Source organism: Giraffa tippelskirchi, chromosome 10 (genome assembly GCF_054371585.1).
Source record: "Giraffa tippelskirchi isolate mGirTip1 chromosome 10, T2T-mGirTip1v1.2.pri, whole genome shotgun sequence".
Taxonomy (NCBI): domain Eukaryota; kingdom Metazoa; phylum Chordata; class Mammalia; order Artiodactyla; family Giraffidae; genus Giraffa; species Giraffa tippelskirchi.
The window spans coordinates 8,395,111-8,418,606 of record NC_137284.1 but is presented as its reverse complement, the minus strand read 5'-3'; the positions used below and the strand labels follow the sequence as shown (position 1 = coordinate 8,418,606).

The window sequence follows — 23,496 nt, the reverse complement described above, 5'->3', positions numbered from 1 at the left end:
AAGAACATGACCCACCAGCCAGTCAGTAGATGTTTACTGACAGCCTACTGTGCGCTGGGGGGTGGGGCTGGAGCCCCCTTCCAGCCTCAAGGAGGTGGGGAAGGGATGCTCACGGGCAAGGCGGAGTGGGGAGGCTCACCAGGAGCCATGGCTCCACTGAGGGTGTTTCCTCAGACGAGAAGGACTGGGGGGAGCAAGGGAGCGGGCCTGGTACGTGCCCGTCAGAAGTGCTGAGGCCGGGGCACGAAGGCGGGTCCGGGTCCGTACGCCTTCTGGAAGACTCCGCTTCCCCCGGAAGCACGGTGCCGATCCGCCGGCCCCCTACCCCTGGCTACATGGGTACAGTTCACTCCCCGGCAGGCCCTGACCTGGCTCCAGGTCTGTGCTGACTTCCTGGCCCGATGCCCTTGAGGGCCGTTGAAGGTTCAACTCAGGCCTTGTCTCTGGTGAGGCCATGCCCACTGGGCCACACCTGCTGGCTCTCACCTGCACAGGTGACGGGTCCCAGCACCTCGCTCACTAGGGGCCCCTGGAGGGCACGTCTTGCCTTTCACCCTCTTTCAGACCCCAGAGGCATGATAAATGTGAACGGTCAATAAACACCAGCAAATTGATGGACCAACAGATCACCCCATCAGGGCTGGACCCTAGGAGGACTACTTTCCAAGGCCGGGCACTGGTCAGAAGGCAGTCTTACTTGCCCCCCAACCCCTAGCCCCGAGGGGGCGCTGACTCAGCTCACCGGACCTTCTACATGACCGACAGCAGGGCCCCGAACCAGGTGCCCCCGGGCCCCTTTCTTCAAGCTGGAGCAGGAGGAGAGCTGGGTTCCGGGGCTGTGTTCCTCAGTCCCTGAGAGCTAACAGAAGTTCTGCCCAGGAAGGGCTCACGGGCTGGGAACCACTGGGTTAACGCCTGTCCTGGGGGCTTCCCAGGCAGGGCCTCAGAGCTGGGTGAGACCCGCAGGCCCCACCGCCTACTCCCTGTGTGTCTGTAAAGCCTGTGCGTGAGGACAGTTCACGGCTCTCGATTCTCCCACCGGGACAGTGCCGACCCTGCTCCTGTGCGTGCCGGGGCCCCATGAGAAGACTGGAGTGCTGCACCCCACCCCCCCGACCCTCCCGCTTGTCCAGGGAGTGCAGGCCCCTTGCCTGGTGCCCTCAGGGTTTACCCAGCACCCCTGGCTCCCAGGTATGGGCGCTGAGCTGGCCAGCATGTCCCCAGGGAGGCCCAGGTGTCTCCACAACAGCCCCTGGGTCTGCACAGAGCAGAGGCAGCCTGCTCGCCACAACACCCCGACCCCACCCAAGGTCTGTGGCCTGCTCCCCAAACACGCTAGAAGGGCTCTCAGGCTGACCCGAGCTTTTGGCTTCTGGAGAACAGAGGTGGGGATGAGGGCATCTTAGGTTTTAGTAAATGCCCTGGATGGGTTGGGGGGGCGGGGTTGTGGTTGGAGGCCTACAGAGATGGGCCCCACAGGAGGAAATCACCAGGGACCATGGAGGAGATTCCAGGACCTGCATTCCAGGTCAAGGGAAAGAAGACCCTCCAAACACAACTGACCCTTTCTGAAGAGCAGAAGGTGGTCTGAGTGGTTGTGGGTCCATCCTCACAGGACAGCAAGCAGAGCGGGCGGGTCCCTTGAGGGGGCGCGGGTTCTGGGTGGTGGAGGTGGCGGCTGGCAACGAAGAGCCCCCGTCACCCCATCATGTCTTCCGATGGCCCCTGGGGGACAGGCTGGTCTCCCCTGAGACCCGGGATGCCCCCTGCTGCAGCCCCACTCCAGCCAAGCAGTTTCCAGCCCTTTTCTTCCCAAAGAACTCTCAGGCCTCGTATATCACCGAGGTTATGGACATGAGTAGGATAAGCCCCCGAATAGCTGCTCAGCCGCCAAGGGACACCGCAAAGCCTGGGGCCCCTGCTTCTGGTACCCAGCTCCTCTTGGTCGGGTCAGTTCAAGTAGGATAAAGTGTGGCTGCCATCCCATCCCTGGACCCTGCTCTTACCAGGCCACCACCAGGTTCCAGAAGCTTCTGTGCTCCTGCCTCCACTTCCCAGGAAGGGTCTTGGCCTCACCAAACATCCTAGAGAAGAAGCAACCAAACCCGGGAGGAATCTAACACCCCCAATCCCATCCCGCACCCAAGTTCCGAGGCCAGTTCTTAGCACCCCGCGTACGAGGCCCCAGGCAGAGCCGAGGTCCCCCGCCAGCCCCGAAATGCTGCCTCCCAAGGGCTGGGGGAAGGTCACGCATCACTTTCAGGCGCCCCCGGCCTGCCCGCCGGCCGTCTCCCCTCCCATCCTCCGCACCTTCGTCCCCTTGTCAGCACCGGCCTCTGCACGGCCCACCGCCCCCAGGCCTGGCACCGGCACCTCTGAGGGACCCTCTCCTTATGAGGCGGAGTAAATAGGCTCCCTCGAGCTGCTAACTGACAGCACAAATGAAAACCTGGCGCTCCCCCAGTGGAGATTTACAGGGGACGTGAAATCTTATTTGCACCGCTGCCAAGCCTGGGACACGAAGAAATTATGCCTCGAGAAGAGGCCGGCTGGCTCCCCACGGAAGCGGCGGCATTGGAGATGGGCTTATTAAAAGCCACAGTGGCCACATTTCAACCCGTTTCAGGTGTTAAGTAATTTACTGCCACCCAGAATTCAGTGACGGTTTTTTATCATTTTTATTTCCGTGATGCGAGCCCAAGGCCACTGCACGGAGGACTGCAGGTCTAAATGCTCCTTGCACCCCCAGGACTGCGAGGGAAATGGGGGAGCAGCGTCCTGGGAGGGGGTGGGGGGTGGCTGGCGTGGCAGCCGACACCGCGATTCTCTCCAGGGTTATACCAGGCTCGGCTCAGAGTGTCGAGGAGGGCCGACTCTAAGGTCCTCCAGACCCCACATTCAGGGGCTCAGTGATTCCCCTAAAGACCCTCCAGTCATTTTCTGAAGACAGCAATAGTAGTGTAAGTCCTGTGAGAGCAAACAGTACCCCTCTCAGAACCTGTCTACCAATCACACGATCAACAAGTCTTCATTGAGCACCTACTGTGTGCCAGGTCCCCAGACAGCAAGTGGGCAGGACCCTAAAGACCCCTCTCCCTATGGATCGCATGCTCTGCTCACAGCGTTGAATAACGCTATGTGGTTGTGGTTGGCCGATTAAAATCTCCAAAAGGCACACAAGCTCTCTAAAGAAACATGGGGGGCTCTGGACGGAGGGGCAGGAGGAAGCGAGCCCACCTGACGGGGACATCGGGTCCGTGCCAGGGGTCACAGCCATCCTCCCAGCAGGGGCCTCCCGCGTCACAGACGAGAAGGTTCAGGGCCACAGTGCCACTCACTGCTCTGCAGATGGTGCGGGCAGGGGCCTACGCCCTCCCCTTCCACAGCCTTGACCCTCCCGGGGAAACGCACGGCCTCACGGTCACAGAAAACCAGGGACAGGGAACCATGCAGCCTGGGGCCCACGGGGTCACGAGCCCTGAGCACCTTCTCAGTAGTGAGGGCGGAGGGACTGTTTGACGCCTGCCGGCTTTGTGGGGATTAAGCCTATTATTGAGGCTCCGGGGGCTTATCCGACACCCTTTCTGAGGCCCCCTTTCTCCACCTGTTTTCAGATACTCGGGAAGACCAAGGGGAATCTTCAAAGCCCAGGCTGAGCCAAGAGCAGAAATTCTTTAATTAGCTTTCTCTTGGATCGGGGCCCTGGCGAATGGATTAGTTGTGGTGGGGCTGGAGAAAGGGATTGCAGTCCCTTAGAGCTGAGATTACAAGCCTGGGGTGAGGGGCCGAGGGCCCGTCACCAGGGATGGTGGCTCCCCAGGGGCTGGCAGATGGAACCTGTCACCGGGAAGACACAGGAGACATGCTCTCAGCGAGCCTCGGTCCTTGGGAGCTGGCACAGAGAAACGCTTGGCACAGCCAAGCGGCACGCCGGGGTCTTGTAATGGCTGTGTGCCCTCCCCATGGGACAGCCCGCATCTGGCACCTCATGATTAGGGGGGACTTCCATCTGTGAGAGGCGAGGCAGTGCGGCCCGATGGTGCCAGGCACAGACATCTGTCACCGCGTTCCATCCTGGCTCATCCCACCTTTTAAGCAGGTAAACTGACGCCCGGGCCTAAGGAGCTTGCCCAGGGCTATAGTGACAGAGGTTCATGTGTGAACCAGGTCCTAGGCCAGTTAAGGAGCCTGACTGGGATCTGTGAACCTGGAGGGAAGGGCACAGGCCAGCCCCCACCAGATATCGCTGCAAGGAAGTAAGCCTCCCCAGGCAGGCTTCCTCCAGGAAGCCTTCCCTGACCTGCCCCCCTTACCTTGGATCCCCCTAGTTAGAGTCTTATACCCTGTGCTGTGCCCACTGCTCCAACTTTACACTGAGTGTCTTTTAGAGGCAAGGGCTGGGCCTCCCTCGTTTCATACTCTCTGAATGAAGGGAGGTGGACTGTGGCCTCCTCCATCCAGGATGCAGGTCCAGAAAAGGGAAGGCTGGCAGGAGCCTGGGCTCTGGGGGCTGGAGGACAGGTAGGAGGGAGCCACGAGGGGAGGCTGCCTGGGACCCCAGGAGCCAAGCTCCAGGCTCAGGTCTCCCCCAGGCCAGGGGTCTCCTGCTGGACAGGAGGGGCAGGATGATTCAAGGACTTGGAGACCCAGATTCCCTGGGACTGTAGCCCTTTGAAGTAAGACTTGTGTTCTCCCTTGAGCTCCGCATCAAAGGCAGCTCTGCTGTGGTTGGGCCATGCTGGGCTTTACAGATAGGGCCGCCCTCTTGGGACAGGCAGAAAAAGGGTGACTGGGCTTCCCAGAGCAGCCACCACCCGCCCCAGCCTCCCTCTGCCTTTCTTGCTCCTGGGGAAAAGAAGCTGAGCCACCCCCAGGGAGCCACCTCAGGCCTCTGTCTGGGATGCCCCCACATCCCCCTTCCTGACCCTCCCGACAGGTCTGCCTCCGGGACCAAGTTGTTACAGGCGACGGTGTAGCTCCCCAGGGTGTCCAGCTGCCTGGAACCACATCTCCATTGCTCATCCTTGCAGCCTCAGCGCCCAGCACCTGCTCAACGAATGGACGGCTGTGCTATGGAGCAGGTGGGAGGTCGGGGCATGTTGCTGGAGGAAATGACATCCAAGCCAGGACCTGGAGCATGACCAGAGTCAGACAGGTGAAAATGGGAGGAGAGGGTGCAGTGGCTAGGAGGTGAGGGACCCAAAATCATTCAGCTGGGCTGGAATGGAGAGGGAACCAGAAAGGCAGGAGAGGGGCTTCCCTGATGGCTCAGTGGCAAAGGATCCACCTGCCAGTGCAGGAGACACAGGTTCAATCCCCGATTCGGGAAGATCCCACATGTGACTGAGCAACTAAGCCCATGCACCACATCTGCTGAGCCTGTGTGCCCTAGAGCCCATGAGCCTCAACAAGAGAAGTCACCGCAATAAGAAATTCACACACCGAAACTAGAGAGCGGCTCCCACTTGCTGCAACTAGAGAAAAGCCTATGCAGCAACGAAGACCCAGCACACCCATAAATAAATAAAATTATTTTTAAAAAAAGAAATGGCAGGAGAGATTCTGAGGCCAGACGATGTGGGTGTACCGGTCACGATGCCCAGAGAGTCAAGGTCACTATTAGCGCAAGACTTTCCCTAAATCAAGGATCTTAGGGATGTTGGAAGAAGCTGTGATACGAGCCCAGGCTGCCCAACACTGAGGGCCCCTATTTCCACTGTGGCCTCGATGAATACCCTCTCCCCCTAGCTGTGCAGTGTAGCTCTGGTACCAGCCATGAGTTTGCAGAGAGAGCTGAAACCCAGAGGCACTGCCCAGCCGGAAATGGCGTCCACCCCTTTAGAGGCCAGGCCCAGAAAGACCACAGCCAAGGGAGCATGTGGATCCCTGGGGCCAAGGAGCTGAGCGTGGGAATGAGGCCAGGCGCCAATCCCCCCGGGAGCATCTCCAGTGGTGGGCATGGCAAACCGGGGTGACAAGGGCAGCAGTGGTCCTGCTGAGACTCCCTGTGAGCAAAGGGGAGTTCTCTGTGTTTTCTGGGATAGAGCTAGTCTTTCCAAGCACCTACTGTGCGCCGGCTGGTGCGAGCCGCAGGGCTGAGTCCAGCAAAAGCTGGTTTTCCGCAGCCTTTCCCTCCTCCAGGGACCAAACCTGTGCGTATCAGTAACTCCAGCCTCCACCTCTTCTCCAGCCGTGGAGAATGATACGTCTTATTTCAATTAGCCTTTTCCTGATTACTGGCGAAGTTCTGCATCTTTTCACTTGTTTACTGGCCATTTGTTTTTCTCTGACTGGGAATCGCCTGTCCACATCTTTTGCCTATTTTTCTTATTGATGTGTAGGAGCTCTTTGCACATCAAGAGAGAAGCAGAGAAGCAGCCTTCTCCTGGGGAAGACCCTCAGGGCCTCCCTCAAGGGTCCTCGGGCCCAGGAAAGGGAGGAGGATTTGCAAGGGGCTCCCACTGCATCCCTACACCCTGCCCAACTCCCGGTGGACCAACTCTGCTCAGAGACGAAGCACCTTCTGCAGGTGGGAGCCCCTGCCAGGCCGGCATCGCAGCTGGCAAAAACCCAGAGGGCTGAATTTTTTTTTTTTTTTTTTACTACACTGCCCCATGGCTGGCGAGGTGCCCCGGATGGCACCCGAGAGGAGGCAGCTGGTATAGAGGGATGTCTAGGAAGAAGCGATAATTATCAGTAGCCAGCCCAGTTCAGTGGAAACCAGTTGACAAAGGGGGCAGGTCCTGAAGCCTCAGGCTGACCCTCCCGACAGAATTCCAGGGCCCTCTCTGGTACACACCATCCCTGCTGACTTCCAGCTATGTGTGTGTGCGTGCTCAGTCGCTCAGTTGTGTCCAACTCTTTGCAACCTCATGGACTGTAGCCCACCAGGCTCCTCTGTCCATGCAATTTTCCAGGCAAGAATACTGGAGCAAGTTGCCATGCCCTCCTCCTAGGAGATCTTCTTGATCCAGGGATCAAACCTGCATCTCTTGCATCTCTTGCATTGGCAGGCAGATTCTTTACCACTATACCACCAGAGAAGCCTCTTCCAGCTATGACAGTCAACAAAGAGTGACCCAGGCGTGGACAGATGTGAGCCCTGCCCCTTCACCCTTGGCCACCTGACCTTTCAGGGCCAGAAGCAAACCTGTGGTTCATTCCCCTCCAGCGCTTTCCATATTTCAGTGGACAAACATCACATGCCATAAAACTGATTTCCAAAGTCTATAAAGGCAATAACATTTAGGAGCCAGGAAGAATAAAGTCCCTCCTTCCCCGGGGTAACGGCTGCCAAGAGCCCTAGCAGGGCCCTTTCTATAGCTGGGGTGGCAGCCACCGGGATCAGCCTGCAGACATCCCTACACCAGGTGGTAAACGACCACTCAGCAAGCGCCCGGGAGGCTGCAAACCTCCTGCTCACCTTTACCCTGACTTCCCTGCACCCAGTTGCACTGGCTCCCCCAAAACCAGGGAGGGCTCACCGGCACCCCAGGCCCACCCCCTTCCCCCCTTCCCCCCCCCCACCCCTCTCCCACCCGCCACTAAGCTCCCGGCAGAAGAGCCAGACCGCAGATTGCAGGCCACCGTCCTGGTGCCGGCCAAGGTCACCCCTCTGCTCTGTGCCACGCTTGGGTGAGCCTCCCGGGAGGACAAACAATGCCGCCACAGAGGCGGCCGCCATGACCTCGACGTGACAGAAGGGGGATGGGGTGCCCTGACCTCCCCCCCAAGCTCTCCAAACACCCCCATCCTGGGCTGACGCCGTGCCCACTCACAGACACCTAGAACTATGTGGGGTTACCACGGGCCCACTGCCCTCATTCACTCACTCACTTATTCATTCAAAGGTGACGTGACCCAGTGGAAAGTACCCAGGATCCAGTTCAAGATTCCTGGCTGGAGATTAGTCACCAGCTTTCCAAGCTGAAAAGCCACCCACCAGGTCATTCTTACACTGATTATCCTGGTCTGCTGGACCAGGAGGGGACCATGGTCTGGGGCTGTGGGGCAGCAGGCTGGGCCAGAATGAGGGCAAAGTGCTAGGGGCAGGCCTGCCAGCCAGAGGGGAGGGGGCCTGTCTGGAGACAGGGGGATAGACAAAATGACCTCAACAAGTCCCTTCCAGGCAAGGATGAAACAGGGTCAGGAAACGGGGCATCCAGGTCCTATTTTTTTAATCCCACCCTCGGGGCAAACCCATGTGCAGCCAACAGATCCACACGCAACGGTGAAGGAGGGACCCCCCCCCACCCCATCCTGAGGCTGTGGGGACCCCCTCTCAGAAGTCACTTCTCCTCCTTCTCCAGGGTTAAAGCACATCACGATACGGAATTAGCTACGGGCTCAGCCTCCAGCTTCACCACAAAGAGGTGGAGAGAAGTGAGGCTCTTCTCATCAAGGATGCCCCCCCACAAAGGGGCCCCCAGAGTACCTGTGGGAACTCGAGAGGTGGGCAGGCGGGGTGCCAGCCCTGTGGGCTCTCCAGGCTGGCTGTGGGGCTGAGAGGCGGCATTTGCATGCAGAGCCTCTGTGGCTCTGGAATGTATGCAGTTGCCTGGGTGTAATTCCTAAGGCGAGACGAATCTCCAGGCCGCTTTTCTCAGCAGGAACAAGTCTTTCCTTCAAATCGATGGTGACACATTTTTAAACTCTGATATTAAGGAGGGAAAGATTTTGCCAGCCCCCTGGGGGCAACCCTTATTAGTCACTGGCTCATCTGAGAGAAATCACAGTGGCAGACCCAGTGGGCCTGTGCGAGGCAAGAGGCCCAGAGGCCAGGCCGCTGACAAGTGAACGGAAGGTGACAAACAAGAGGGCAGAGGGCCCTCCCACGTCGGGAGCAAAGCTGCGAGGGGGGGTGCACTTAGAGACGGGGTCTGGAGCAAGGGGTGAAGCAGCCGTAGGGGACTGAAGAATAGCTGGTAAGGGTGGCAGAGGGAGAGGAGAAAGTACGAGAAAGAGGCATGAAGCTGAAATATAGATTTCCAAGTTTAGAGTCACAGAACCCAAAATCTTATTTCCCATTTTGCTATGGCTGCCAGGAAGCTCAAGGCCACTTTCCTTTTTAAAAAATGTGTGTATTATTTATTTTTGGCGGCACTAGGTCTTCACTGCTGCCCTTGTTGTACAACTTGTTGTACAACTTTCTCTAGTTGTAGCTAGCGGGGGCTACTCTTCATTGCCATGCACGGACTTCTCACTGTGGTGGCTTCTCTTGTTGCAGAGCACAAGCTGTAGGACATGCGGGCCTCTGTAGTTGTGGCACACAGGCTTTAGTTGCTCCGCGTCCTGTGGAATCTTCCCAGACCAGGGATGGAATCCGTGTTTCCTGTGTTGGCAGGTGGATTCTTAACCACTGGACCACCAGGGAAGTTCACAGCCACTTTTCATGCATAGTAGAAACAGAGTTGTTACAAAAGCCTAGTTTTGAGGTGTCTTCTGCACGGGGCCAAGGTAAGCGCCAGGAGCCAAGCTGCCCAAGCAGCCACCAAGAGCATAAAATACAAGGGCAGGTAGGAACCGTGGCCCCTCGTTAGACACCAGCATTCCACGGGCAGAGCAGACCCGGGGATGAGGCAAGAGGCCAGCAGGTCAGAAAGCATGTGCCAAGAGCATCCAGGCCAGAGGGTTCCAGGTGCAGCCAGGAGCACAGGGCACATTTCTATTAATGCCCCTGTCAGCATCTTCCTTGTCACTTCTTTCTTTTTATTCCTATTTTAATGGTTCTCCGGTTTTATTATACCTGTTTTTCAGTGGAAATAGGTAGCTTAAACATTCTTAAAAAAATCAATTCCAGCTCAAACGCCTACTTGCTCGGCGGTAACAGTCACCATTTATTGAGTTCCAATGACTTGCCAGGCATTTGCATGCATCTCCATCCCCCAAACCACCTTCAGAGAAGGCGTCACTCTCCCAGGTTTACAGATGAGGAAACTGAGGCTCAGAGGGGAGATGTATCCTGCTCAAGGTCACAAGGGCTTGGAAACGGCCGCGGCAGCCCTGGCCCCCAGCGTGTCCCCACTCCCACCCTCTGAGCCGCAGAGCCCAGCACCCTCCTCCACGAACCAAACGGGAATCCCATCTGCCTTGTTAGGAGAGAAACGAGACTGAGGCAAAGTCAAAGCCGAGGAGGCCGAGAGGTGGTCGGTGATCCACAGAGTTCCATCACCCCCTACCCCGGCCCTGCCTGCAACACTCCGGTCCCCTCCCTGACAAACCCCAAGGCTTCAGCCAGAACCACCCCAGCTTCCTGTGACCCGTGAGCCTCACCAGCAGGTTTCCCGCCAGCTGCCAGGCTGGCCTTAGCGCCTTTGACGGAGCTGTAAAGCTCCCGTTGCAAATGTCAATTCTGGGCCATTTGCTTCGTAGATTTCAACGTTCCTGTTTCTCCTCAACAAGGTAGCTCTTGCTTCTCAAAAGGGATGCGGCGTTTGATGATGTTTAAACCTACGTGAAATACAGCCAGGCGGCAACAATAAAACAGACGCGGGCCCTGCTGGCAGGGGGACGGCTGTCAGCCGGGCCTCTCTCTTCCCACTGCAGCTCAGCTCCTATTTTTATGGCAATTACAATGTCCGAAGAGGGGGAGGAAGCAGCGATGGGGAGGAGGAGGGTGGGTACCGCTGTACAAGGACCACTTGTTGCCTTTGGGCGTGGGGTGCGTCTCATGGAGATTCAATGAACCGAAGCAGGTGATGCCAGCCGGCCATGTCCACCCCTTGCCGCCACCCTCTCGGGGTCACCCAGGCCCAGTGTCAAATCCAGCTCCACAATCAGGTACATGATCTCCCTGGAGGGCTGCAGCCCAAGCTCCTGGCTTCCAAGTCCTCATTGGCTTCTGACACTTCCACAAGGACATAAAAAGCTGCAGTCCCTCCCCTGCCCAGTATGTAAGGCAGCGGGAGCTCCCCCTCCATGGCTGTGCTCACTGGGCAGCCTGCTTCCACCCAACAGCCCTCACCAAGATGCATCATTAGTTCCTGTCCTTTTGTGTCCCTCCTGGGGACCTGCTGTGCAGATGTTCTCGGGCGGCCCCGCCCACTGATAGGCACTAGCCATGTGCCAGCCCTGTCCACAGATGGAGACCCGGGATCAGTGGATCCTGCCGCTGCCCTCAAGGGGCTCCAGTCTAGCGGGTGGTATAGTGAGATGCTTCACTCATAAGAACGGTACTCAGCATTTAGTGACCCCTCCAGTGTGCAAGGCACTACAGATACTCACTCACTTTTTCCTCTTAATCTTCCCCTGGGGTGCACACTGGAAACCGAGGCCCGGAGGAGCAGCTCATGGAACCAGATTTTACCCCAGTCTATCAATATTTTGTGAGCAGCCTCCAAGGTCAGCCAGTGCTGCACCTGTGGGGGCCCTCCAGCCCAGGCCAGGCCTGTCCCCACCCCCACTAGGACAGCTGTACCCTTTCTATAAGTGATCAATCAAGACTGTGGGGCGGGGGGGGGGGAGTGTAAATTCCCCGGTGGTCCAGTGGTTGGGACTACTTGCTTTCACTGACAGGGCGAGGGTTCGATTCCTGGTTGGGGAACTAAGATCCCACAGGTTGCTCAGCATGGTCAAAAAAAAAAAAATAAGATTGCAGGGAAAGGGAACCAGTGATGGGGTCACTGCTGCCAGCAGAGCCTGAGGAAACATCAGCACAAATAAACTGCAAAGTAACTAAATGAGCCCCAAAGGTGAGCTTCTGAAATGCAAGAAGACCCCAAGGAGGAGAGAAGAGGGGAGGGCTGGCGGCTTCAGTTCTTCCAGCTCAGGCTCAGGGGAGGCTGCCAAGTGCTGACAAGAGAGCTTCAGTCAACATCCTACCCCACCCCCAGGAAGGGGGACATCCCCCCGCTGGGGCTGTTCCCATGTGACACACACACCAGTCCCGACAGAGGCAGAGGAGATGCTGACGGCCCTGTCCCAGAGGGGAGGCGGGCTAGCCCACCTGCCCTGCATGTTTGTGGTCCGGAGACCCCAAATCCTTCCTGGCAGTCAGGAAGGGGCCTCCTCAGCCTCCTTGGGCCCAACAAGCGCTCAGCTCACTACAGGGAGGCCAGGAAGGTGCTGGTGCACAGCAGGCCCGGTTCCAAGGAAGCAGCCACCGCAGTGGGCACAGAGCTGGCATTTCCTGGGCTTCCTCTATCCCACACGTCATCATGCTGAGTGCTCCCCATGAACTGTCTCCTTTCAAACTCATGACAACCCAGGACACCAGGTCCTGGAGCACCTGTATCCCCATTTTACAGACAAGAAAACTGAGGCTCAGCAAGGTGAAGGAGCTTGCCTGAAGCCACACAGCCAGTGCACAATGGAGCCAGGATTCGTGCCCAGGACTCTCCAGCTCCCAACTGCAATGTCCTGAGTTGGAGACTCCAGAGCTGGTGGGGCTATCTAGAGAGTGGGAGGTAATGGGGGGGGGCAGGGAGCTGCATCCTTTGACTCTCTTCTAGGTTGTATGAGGTCATACTCATTGTAAGGGCTGATGCTGAAGCTGAAGCTCCAATAATTTGGCCATCTGACTGCAAAGAGCCAACTCATTGGAAAAGACCCTGATGCTAGGAAAGATTGAAGGCAAAAGGAGAAGGGGGCAGCAGAGGATGAGATGGTTAGACAGCATCACTGACTCAATCAACATGCTGCTGCTGCTGCTGCTGCTAAGTCGCTTCAATCATGTCCGACTCTGTGCGACCCCACAGACGGGAGCCCACCAGGCTCCCCTGTCCCTGGGATTCTCCAGGCAAGAATACTGGAGTGGGTTGCCATTTCCTCCTCCAATGCACGAAAGTGAAAAGTGAAAGTGAAGTCGCTCAGTCATGTCCGACTCTTAGCGACCCCATGGACTGCAGCCTACCAGGCTCCTCTGTCCATGGGATTTTCCAGGCAAGAGTACTGGAGTGGGGTGCCATTGCCTTCTCCTCAATCAACATGAGCTTGAGCAAACTTTGGGAGATAGTGGAGGACAGAGGAGCCTGGCATGCTACAGTCTATGGGGTCATAAAGAATCAGACACAACTCAGCAACTGAATAACAACATATGCTAGAGGCCACCGCAAGTTGGGACCAGACCAGGTCTCACCCAGGAGCCCTCAAAGTCAGGCTCTGACATGTGTGCGAGCCCACCCTAGGAGTCTGGTGAAAGTGTCAAAGTGTTAGTTGCTCAGTCATATCCAACTCTACAACTCCATGGACTGTAACCCGGCAGGGTCTTCTGTCCATGGGATTCGATAGCTTATGGTGAACAGTGTGGGATTCGTGATCTCTGAAGAAGAAGATCTGGCTTCGGGACCAGGGCCCAGCTCTTGATCACTCAAGAGCTTTTGTGTAGCAGAGTTTTATTAAAGTGAAAAAGGGGCAGAGAAGGCTTCTGACATAGACATCAGAAGGGGGATGGAGAGTGCCCCCCTGCTAGTTTTAGCAAGCTGTTTTATGTCTGTTAGAAAGCTATTAATCAGATAAGAGAGACACCTCAAGGCTGAGGGAGTTTCACAGGCCCCTCCCCCACAATATGCATTTTTGAGATAGGATGGCACGAGGGGTGTCATCCCCCAGCCATAAAACAATTGATATGAATACTGGTTTGTAGAGCTATTATTAGCCCAAAGTTTGAGAAAAGGAAAAAGTTAGTCTTAGGTGGAACCATTTTGAAGAAAGGCAAATTCCAAAGCAAATACATAGTTTCATTAACATAGCTTAAGAAAAACATTTCCATTAAAAAAAAAAACTCATTGGTGAGCTCAAGGTTTGAGAAAAGTTCAGTTCAGGTGGAACCGGGTGTCGTCATAGCAACACAGAATTTTAAGAGACATTTGCAGCCTATTTCCTCTGTTTGGAGACCCCTGGCCTTCCTGCCTGTTACCCTCTCAGATTCTCTAGACAAGAATACTGGAGTGGGTTGCCATTCTTTTCTCCAGGGGACCTTCTCGACCCAGGGATTGAACCTGTGTCTCCTGCACTGCAGGCAGATTCTTTACCATCTGAGCCACCAGGGAAACCCAGGGGTCTAGAGAAAGCAGATTCATCTCAACACCCCTGCAAACGGCACTGTCTGCAGAGCTGCCTTTTGAGAGGCAGGGAAGGCACCCCAGTTCCCAGGGGGATCTCTGGCCCTCAGAGCCCCTTCACCTCCTAGGGACACAGGGCACCCATGCGTTAAATGGCAGGCAAGCCACAGCCTCCTGGGGAGGCCCAAAGCCAACCGGGCAGCCCTTTGCCAAGGTGCTGGCGGATCATTCTGGGAGAGCGAGCCAAGGCCTGCAGATCCAGCCCTTTTCATGCTTGGCCAATTTAATGGTCCCCATTAATTTCAAAACACACACATTCCCACAAGCTCCGGCCTCCTCAGCTCAGTGCCCGGAGTGGAGAGCACGCCGGGGACACAGACGGGCACACAGGTGTGGGTGCTGAGGCCAGGCGTCCTCAAGGACGAGAGGAGCCGAAAGGAAGTGGCTCAGGGCCCCTTGGCAGGGGGTGGTGGGCGGCAGAGCCCTGCCCCGCCCCCGTTTCCCGAGAGATTGCTCCTGGTGATGGGGAGAAAAAGACGCAGGAGGAAGGGCATGCGAGGGAGTGACCCTGAGCAGGTCATTGTCCCTCTCTGGGTTTCCCTACGACACTGCAACTGTCTCGCCGGCAGGCCAAGGTCACTGAGCCTTACACTGAGCCAGGAACCTCACTAGCAGCCATCTCCCACTGTCCTCATCTACACGAGGCTTTAGTCCCTTCCCACCCTGACTTCTACAACCAGAGGGGCTGCGTAGGGTCTGGACTGGGGCTAGATGACGTCCCAGCAGCCCAGGGGGGAATCACTGGTTCATCCGGTCCCTCCTGCCGTCACACCAACTCTCAAGGACGTGAGATCACTCATTCATTCAACAAACGTTTACCGAGTCTCAGGACAAAGGGTCATCCGGTCCAAGGTCCACAGCCCACCATCACGTTCCCTCTGGAAGGATGGGAACAATCTGACCGTCAAAGGGAAACTTGGCAGAAAAGCTTGGAGGGAGAGGACCTGCCGGGATCCTCAAGTCCCGCCCGTTGGCCAGAGCTCGGCTCACTGGACCAGGCCCTGCGAGCCCTCGAGGGAATCTCAATAATTCAGGAGGGATCCATCATTTATGAATTTACGTAACCGCTTCTCGACCTTGTGGAAACGAGCCGCCTCCTCCCGCAGTGGTGGAAAGCAGGCCTTAGCGCGGCCCCCAGTGTCCTGGGCTTTCTAATGTGGCGGGGTGCAGGGGGCTACCTGCAGCCCACACCTCTCTGTTGGCCTTCCAGTCCACTCGGCCCCTCACCCCCAGACTGGATCCAAACGGAGGTTCTGAAAATGCAAGTTCGATGACGTCCCTCTCAAACCCCAGGATCAAAAGATGAGGATTTGATTCCTGGCTCTGCCTTTTTACCAAGCGCTGCACCCCATGTGTGCCTCAGTCTCCTCATCTGTAAACTGGGGGAACATGAGTGCCTGCCTCAGAAACGAGATGATATGTGCAGTGTGGGGGCGGCCCCTGGCCCAGGGGGAACACGCAAAGGCACGCTGCCCCCAGCCCAGAAGCAGGGCTCGGTGGGGGGCGCTCAGGGGAGGCACTGGGCCACAGGATCACCACGAAGCCACAGGTGTTGCAGCCTACCACAAGGCCTCACGGGACCAACGAACCTGGACCCTTCTCTTCTGCACTGACCGCCCACCATGCCCCATCTCCGCCCCACTTCTCTATGTCCCTGCAGGGAGGACAGATGACAACACAGCCAACCTGGAGACTCAAATTTTTAAACCAGAAAAGAAAAAGGGACAAAGAGAAGGTAGTCCCAGCTGCTCTTTAAAAAGGTTGGGGGGGGAGGGGTCATTTCCTGGAGACTCTGGAGTCCAGCAAACCTCCCCTATCTATGCCACTACTGTTTAACTGTGTGGCATCAGGTAAGTGGCTTCGTCTCTGAACCTCAGTTTCTCATCAACACCATGGGGCTGATATAATAACACCAAGAGGCCAGGAGAGGTAGTATGGGGTGTGGATATGCCAGAGGGAGTCCATCAGCTCAGGACCCACCGTGGCTCATTCCTAGCCCCGAGAGTTTCCCCTGAGTCCCACCTCCTCACCCCTCCCTGCAAGTCCTCTCCCTTTCTCCCCTTATTATATCCTTGTCTGACTTCTGACTCAGATCCCCACTTCTCAGCTCAAGCGCTACCTCCTCCAGGAAGCCTTCCAGATTGCCTCCCACCCCTGCAGGTGTGACTCCCATCCCTCAGACACTCTGCGGTCCATTTCCATTCCATTCGCATGTTTCACTCTGTGTTTGAAGACTGAGATTGAGTCTTTCATAGCCCAGGGCCTACCCCAGTGCCTGGTGCACAACAGGCCTGCCACGTCCATCTGCTGAACAAATGAATGAAAAGCTACACAGGAGTTCAAATTCCAACTCGGTCACCTGCCCAGCTAGGGTGTGTTATCTCGTCCTCTGAGCCTCAGTTTGATCACTGAAAATGGGGATCATCCCCTGCTTTGTGGGGATGCCAAGCGGTCAGCAGGGAGGGCACGGCCCATCTCACCTGCGCTCCCCAGGGGCCAGGGCCCAGTGAGGTCTCCAAGGCTCACAGGTTCCTGCCTGCCCTCCATGCCCGCTGCGGGGAAGTTGCTGCTGAAGGCGGCTGCGGAGGCCCGGCCGGCCGGCAAGCCTCAGCAAACACATTTAAATCTGAAGTGACAGATAAAGCGATTTACGGCGACAGTTTAGCGTCAGATCACTTCCCACAAGGCAGTCGGCGTCACTCGGCCCCCCTGCTTGCTAGTCCATCAAGGAGGTCTCTAAATCACTGGCTCGGAGCGGTGGCCCAGGGACAGCCGGGGGCCGGGCTCCTCCGGGCCCTCCAGACAGCAGCAGGAATGAAGGGAGGGCTCTGGCTGGCTTGGGGGGAGGAGGGTGATGGAAGCAGCTGGCAGATTCTCACAAATCAAAGCCCCAAGACTTAAGGAAACAGAGCACCACTTCATGCCTTATTTTAAATAAATAAGCCGCTTACAAACCTCCCAGAGCGGCCAGCTTGTCGCTCTGAAACATGGCTTCCCACCCATTCCGCAGGGCCCGGGCCCGCGCGCCTGGGCCCCTCAAAGGCTCCCCTGACCCCCCGCACCTCCCACCACCTCCTTGCAGAATTAATTGGTCCCTGAGGCGACGCGCGGTGATCTGTTCAGACCTCGCTTCCACTGCTTTGTCACATTATATTCTACTTAGTTGCTCTCACAATGACTTTCCAATACTAATTTACAGGGGCCTTGCTATGTGCCGGGCCCTTGGCCCAGGGCCGGATGGGCCTGAGCGCATGTCACCCACAGCCCCACCCTGGGGTGGGGCCAACGACGCTCCGTTTCTCAGATGGGGAAATAGAGGCTTGGAGACGCTGGACCGGAGGCCACAGCGCGGCCGATGGGAAAATTAGGATTCCCAGCTAGCTCCTGGCCTCTGTGCCCACAGCCCTGGCACACCAGCCTGGGACAGCTGGGCAGTGTCTGGGGGCAGCTTGGTCCCATCATGTCCTGAAGGCCAAAGCTAGCAACCGGACCCTGGAAGGACCCAGAAGAGGAGTCTTTCTGTGTGCCAGGACACTTCCTGCCTGAGACTCGGTTGTCTGTCAGGAACTAGGGGCCCACAAGCACGAGCTTGGTTTGCTGGGAACTTCAAGGGCATGGAAAGGACCCTCTAAAGGTCACGCTGCCTCCTCTCACAGTCCTCTCCCATCTCGTGGCAAAGGGAAGACATGAACACTCCAGAAACTGATGCACCTCCCCTCCCCGGGGTGGGGGGGGAACCCCCAGACCCGAGGTTTCTCCGGAGGAGATGCCAGCCTGGTTCTCCCCACACGCAGCTGGGGAACGTGGACCAAGCTGGAGAGGCAGGCGCTGCCCTGGAGAATGGGGGCTGCAGGAGCTCTCTGGCTTATCTGGTCAGCGTGGCAGACCAATTTAATTAAGATGGATGCCGTGTGCCCCCGTGGGCAGGAGCCACAGCCAGCGCAGATGGCCGGAGCCCCAGACTCTCTCCAGGCTCTGCCCGAGCAAGTGGCCTCGGCCGGCAGCCACTGGGGCAAGTCCCAGGAGGGCCTGGGGGCCTGCACTGCACTAGGCGGGGTTGAGGGGGTTTGGTCCCGTCCCCTGGGACCTCATGCCCTGCCACTGGCCAGGCACATACCCTTCTACTCAGCTCCAGCCCCCTCCATCTACCACATAACATAAACAGTGTGACACACACAAACCACACATGCACATCCACTATCACGGGCGCACACACAGCACAAACACCCCAATCACACATCATACGCCAACCGAGTGGAGTAAAAACCAGTCCTGGACTTCGGATGCCAGGGGAACATTTGGGAAAGAGTCTGATTCTCCAAAGTCCTGAGAGAGGCCGTGAGTGGAGTCCCTCTGTGGGGAGGGGAGGAGTGAAGAGAGCAGGGTCCCCCCTAGGGATGGGCTGGAGACCATCCCCCAAGCCACAGCTCTTCAGGATGCAGGGGGCTGAGGGGGTGCGGACCCCTTTCTCTCACAGGCCCTTTCCATCCCCCCGCAGCCCTCCCCCTCCACGGTCCCCACAGCTGGAGCGAGGCCCAGGCAGGATGGCATCTTCCCCACCCTTCCCCATCTGGCCTCGGAGACAAAGATAGATGCCCCCCGACCCCACCCCCGCAGAAAATCCAGAAGCTCCACAGCAGACCTCAAGCCCCCAGCCCTGTCCGACCCACACAGCTCCCCATGGGCCACCGATCCTGGCGGGGCCAACACTGTCCTTGACTTCAAAAATAAAAATTTAAAAATTCCCACCCCGAGATAATTGCTGGGCTCCTTTTGCTCATTGTGGCGGCTCGGCGGTCGGCGCTGAGAAGCAATTATTCACGGCTAATGAGTATAATCAAGTCAAATAGAATTTAATGGACACGTATTCTCTTCCTGCTTGAAACTTTACATATGAATTAAGCACATATGGGTTTCACGAGGCACAGACGAGATTTATGCAGCCCCGAAAAGCCCCGCGTCGCCACGACTTTTATTCCGCTAATAAACAGGCTGATTTACGGGCTCTGAGGGGCGCGGGAACCGCGATCTCTGCTGCCCCCTGGTGGGCGGCGGCCGCAGGCTGAGCCAAGGCTCGGAGGATGCTGGAGGGTCCCAAAACCACCAAGGACTCCTGAAATCCGATCAGAGCCAAGACCACTCAAACACCCGCCGGGAAGACCTGGAGGGAGGGTCTGCAGGGGACGCCGGCTCTGTGTGGGAGCTCTGCTGCTCCTAACGGGGTTCCCACCACCCCCATCATGCAAGCCCAGGCAGGTCCACGGAGAAGGCTAGTCCCCAGTCAGGTGTGGCAAACACTGCCGGCCCCCAGTCCTGGAGAATCAAATGAAGCCAGGGCCAAAGTGCTTTCCGGAGAGCGCGAGAGGCCGACAGAGCCGCTGCCCTCGGAGTCTGGCCAGGCAGGAGGGTGCTCAGGAAGAGCCATTAATCATGCCTACAACCTGGAGCAGACTCCACAGCCCCAGCCCGCTCTATTTGCTTCCCACCAACACCCTACCTTGGTCCCCACACCCTCTCTCCTGCCACCAACCATCCACCTGGCTGCAAAGGAGATGACAAAACGTCCCACCTTCCCCTCTGGCTGCTTTGCAGCTCAGGAAGAAAAGCGTGGTGTTGGCCAAAAAGTTCACTTGGGTTTTTCCGTAAGATGTTACGGAAAAACTCAAAGTTTCTGGCCAACCTATCTAAGCAAACTCCAGGAGGCAGTGAAGGACAGGGAAGCCTGGCATGCTGCAGTCCATGGGGTTGCAAAGAGTCGGACACAACATAATGACAGAACCAGAACATCAGCGGGGCACCTCGCACACCTTTGCCAGTGATTGCAGGGCCAGGGGCAACAGGCAGGGCAGCCTCACAGGCCTGTGGCACTGTCCCCTCAGCCGGGGCCCCACGGCTTGGTCCTTCCACCCTAGGCCAGCCCTCCAGGGTCCAGGCAGCAAAAAGACCCTTCTCCTCTGGGCCACTATGACTTGTCTTGTCTTAGCCCTGAGTCCCCCAGAGGGAGACCTCCCTGCCACCCACCATCCAAGTAGCCCAAGAGAAACACACCAAAAGCAGCACTAGTAGAAACCCTACCTCTGCTCTGAGTCAGAACTCCTGCCTTCCCGTGACTGGTCACCTGTGCGCTGAGACAGGCAATGTGGGGGGAGGGAACACCCCAGTGGCCACATAGGTCTGCGAACATCAGCGAGGAGACACAGCAATGCCACTGCTGGAAGGACAGCCCAGGCCACCGAAATGCAGACACCAAGGGGCCGAGCTCCCCCTCTCCCCAGGTCTCTCGAGCCCTGTCACTTAGCCAGCGCAGCATGGGCACCACCAAGACCCAGAATCACTCGGCCACTCCACACCCCGGCCAGCTCTGGGGTCCGCCAATGGCTGCAAGCCCAAGGGTGAGACAAAGGAGATTCGAGATGCTCCTGGGGTACCCGAGACTGCACAGCTGGGCGGGGGGGCTCGCTCAGCGGAGGTTCCCTATGAGTCGAAGTCCAAGACAAGAGGGTCCGCCCAGGTCTGCGAACCTTTCTCTAACGAGGAGGCTCCTTCCTGTGCCGCCTGGTACCCACAGTGGGGGGAGAGGGGTACAGCCCCCACCTGCCCTTGTCCCGTGAACCATCTGAGCACCCACTGGACTTGACCGCCCCCTGACACCCTACTTCTGACCTTGGCCAGACAACCACCACCTGGAAGGATTACAACCATCTTTCTCCCGTTCCCAAGAGGGGAGAGAAACAGCAGACTCCTCAACGCATCACAATAAATGGCCAAGCCAGCAAGAGCTGCTGCAGGGAAGCCAAGCAGGGGTGCAGGGGCCTCTGCCCCACACCCTTCCCCCGATATGTTCCCCGACATGCTCCTTCACCCGCACCCCATTCAGAGAGGGGCTGGGTGGGCAGGAGGCAGAGGAAGGAAAGTGGTGCCCGGGGCCATGTGCAGCCCCCGAGGTCGGACCACCCTCTCTGGCCTCCGCCTTCCGGGCAGGGCCACCCAGCGCGATTCCAGCCCAGCTCTCTCCCTTCCCGGCCGCTAATGGGTCTCAGAGCTTCGAGGCAGCTCAGCCAAGGCGTTCCTGACATGGCGGGTCAGGCTTTCCACGGGGAGAGGCGTCCTCGCGGCGGGTTCCGTGGCTCCAGCGGGCCACCCTCAACCAGCCACCAGAGCCTCACTGGAGCCAGGTGGCGTCCACGCGGGCCTGGCACAGGGACGAGGCGGCTGCCTGGGTCTCAGACTCAGGCCCGGCCCGAAGGCCCCACTCACCGGCATTGACGATGGCGTCCACCTCCAGCTTGGTGATGTCACCTCGGAACAGGGAGATCTTCTCGTTGAGCTGCTTGTCCTTCTTGTACTTGGGCTCCTCCACCTTCACGGTCACCCCTGCAACAAGCAGAGGCTGAGGGGTGGTCACGGGGAGGCCCCCACGGCAGAGCAAGCCACCAGGGACCCCTGGTCAGGCAAGCCCCCGTCAACCGCCCTCTGCCTCCAGAGGCAGGGTGCCTCGCAGGGACCGATGACCCGATTGAGGACAGCCCACACTGACAAAGCACCTACTGTGTGCAGCACACACTCGTCTCCTTGAACCTTCACAGCAATGCTGCACACAGGTAGAGCAGCCATGCCATCCATCCCCGTTTTACACACTGGGTCACCCAGACCTGAGGCTTCCCAGGTGGCTCAGTGGTAAAGAATCTGCCTGCCAATGCAGGAGAGGAGGGTTCAATCCCTGGGTCAGGAAGATCCCCTGGAGAAGGAAATGGCAAGCCACTCCAGTATTCTTGCCTGGACAACCCCATGGACAGAGGAGCCATGGACTGGTGGGCTACAGTTCATGGGATCACAAAAGAGGCGGACATGACTTAGCAACTAAACAACAACAAACAACTGAGACTTTAGAGCATTAAGTGACTTGGCCCGGGTTCCCAGTCACCAGGTCTGCAACGTGCAGGGCCGAGGTGCTCGTGAGGATGCTGCCCTGCAGGCCACTACACCAAGCTGGGCAACTCCTGGCTCTAGCAGCCATGGCATCGTGGGTCTAAGGCTCAGTTTCCCAATGGGAATGTCATAACCAAACCAAGGACTTCCCTGGGGTTCTGGCAGCTAAGACGCTGCACACCCAGTGTAAGGAGCCCGGGTTCAATCCCTAATCAGGGAACTAGATCTCGAATGCTGCAACTAAGCTTGTGCACTAAAGCTGAAACTAAAGATCCCGCATCCCGCAATGAAGACCTGGTGCAGCCAAAGAAAAAAATATTTTTTTAAGAAAGAAAGAAATCATTTTTTAACAAGCCACCAACCTGCCTCAGGCTGTGTTAATAATGAAAAGAGGTGACACTTCAAAGTGCCCCGTGCAGAGCAAGCACTCATAAATGCCGCCACCCTTCTTCTCTTTGGCCTTGTGTGGACGATTCTCCCCAGACAAGGGTCTGAAGGGCCCACACCACACCCAGCCAGCTGGGTCCCCAGCGCAGGGCCTACCTTTTGCCATCTCCTTCCACGTCGGGATCTTCTTCAGCCTGATGAAGTCCCGGCAGAAGTAATGTTCCTCCCGTTGCTTGTCACTCAGGCCCTTCAGAAATGCTGCAGCGGGATGGGGCGGGAGAGTCAGGCGGGCGGGGAGGGGAGCAGTCCAGGGGGCCTCCCCACCGCCCACAGGTCTCCTGTCCTCCGTCCAGGGCACATTCATCCTTCCGCAAGCTCACAGGGAGGGCGTGCAGAAGGAGGGTCCCCTGGAAGATCTTGCCCCGCCCCCTTTGTTAGGAAGGGAAATTGAGGCCCGCGGAGGTGGAGGGTGTCTCTCAGGGGTTCAGAATGAAACTCTGCCAATTGCCAGCTGCTATCCTCATGTATAGAATGGGGATTAAGAAAGCCCTTGCAGAGTGATTTCAAGCTTGCTCATACATGCTAAGGCCAGGCAGGTTGGTGGCACTGAATCAGTTGCATCATCAATCAGTTGCATCATCAATCAGTTGCATCATCAATCAGTTGCATCATCAATCAGTTACATCATCAATCAGTTGCATCATCAATCAGTTACATCATCATTGCTGTTATGTGTAGGCAGTGGGACACAGGGAACCAGGACAACCGTGCTCCTCACAGACCGGCAGAACCAAGCAGCTGTGCCGCCTGTTTGTGGCATGCCCCCTGCACTGCCGGTGGGCTCCCTGCCGACAGATGGCTGGCTGGGGTCTCCCCCAGTCGTCCCCATTTTACAGATGAGGAAATGGGCCCAGGAAGGTTAAGCAGCCACCTGTGGTCAGACAGCTAGTGATCTGAGTGGGAAGCTAGGCCCTCCTCATCCACTCACAGTCTCTGGGTCTACCCAGGCTGGCTCCCCTTGCTGGGCCTGGTCTTCCCTTTGGGCCTCACCAGGCAAGGGAGCAGAGGTCCAGGCTTGCGGCTCGTGGGCTCCCCCTGCCGACCTGAGGCCACCAGGGCA

General features: G+C 57.5%; 1 protein-coding gene across 15 annotated transcripts in view; it reads right to left on the bottom strand.

Annotated features, from left to right (window-relative positions):
• MACROD1 (mono-ADP ribosylhydrolase 1) overlaps positions 1–23,496 on the bottom strand; it is a 152,673-nt gene that overhangs the window by 119,471 nt on the left and 9,706 nt on the right. For 13 of the 15 annotated variants that reach the window (XR_014066320.1, XR_014066319.1, XR_014066321.1 and 10 more), the window contains exons 2-3: positions 22,533–22,634; positions 21,318–21,434 (exon numbers count right to left, since the gene is read on the bottom strand). Coding sequence is in view for 8 of the 15 variants with exons in the window: in XM_081532742.1 (XP_081388868.1) it covers positions 21,318–21,434; positions 22,533–22,634 (219 nt within the window). In the remaining 7 variants the exon portion in view is untranslated. Of the gene's footprint in view, positions 1–1,563; positions 1,679–2,006; positions 2,085–21,317; positions 21,435–22,532; positions 22,635–23,496 lie in introns of all 15 variants that reach the window. The other 2 variants (XR_014066318.1, XR_014066317.1) reach the window with 1 other exon arrangement.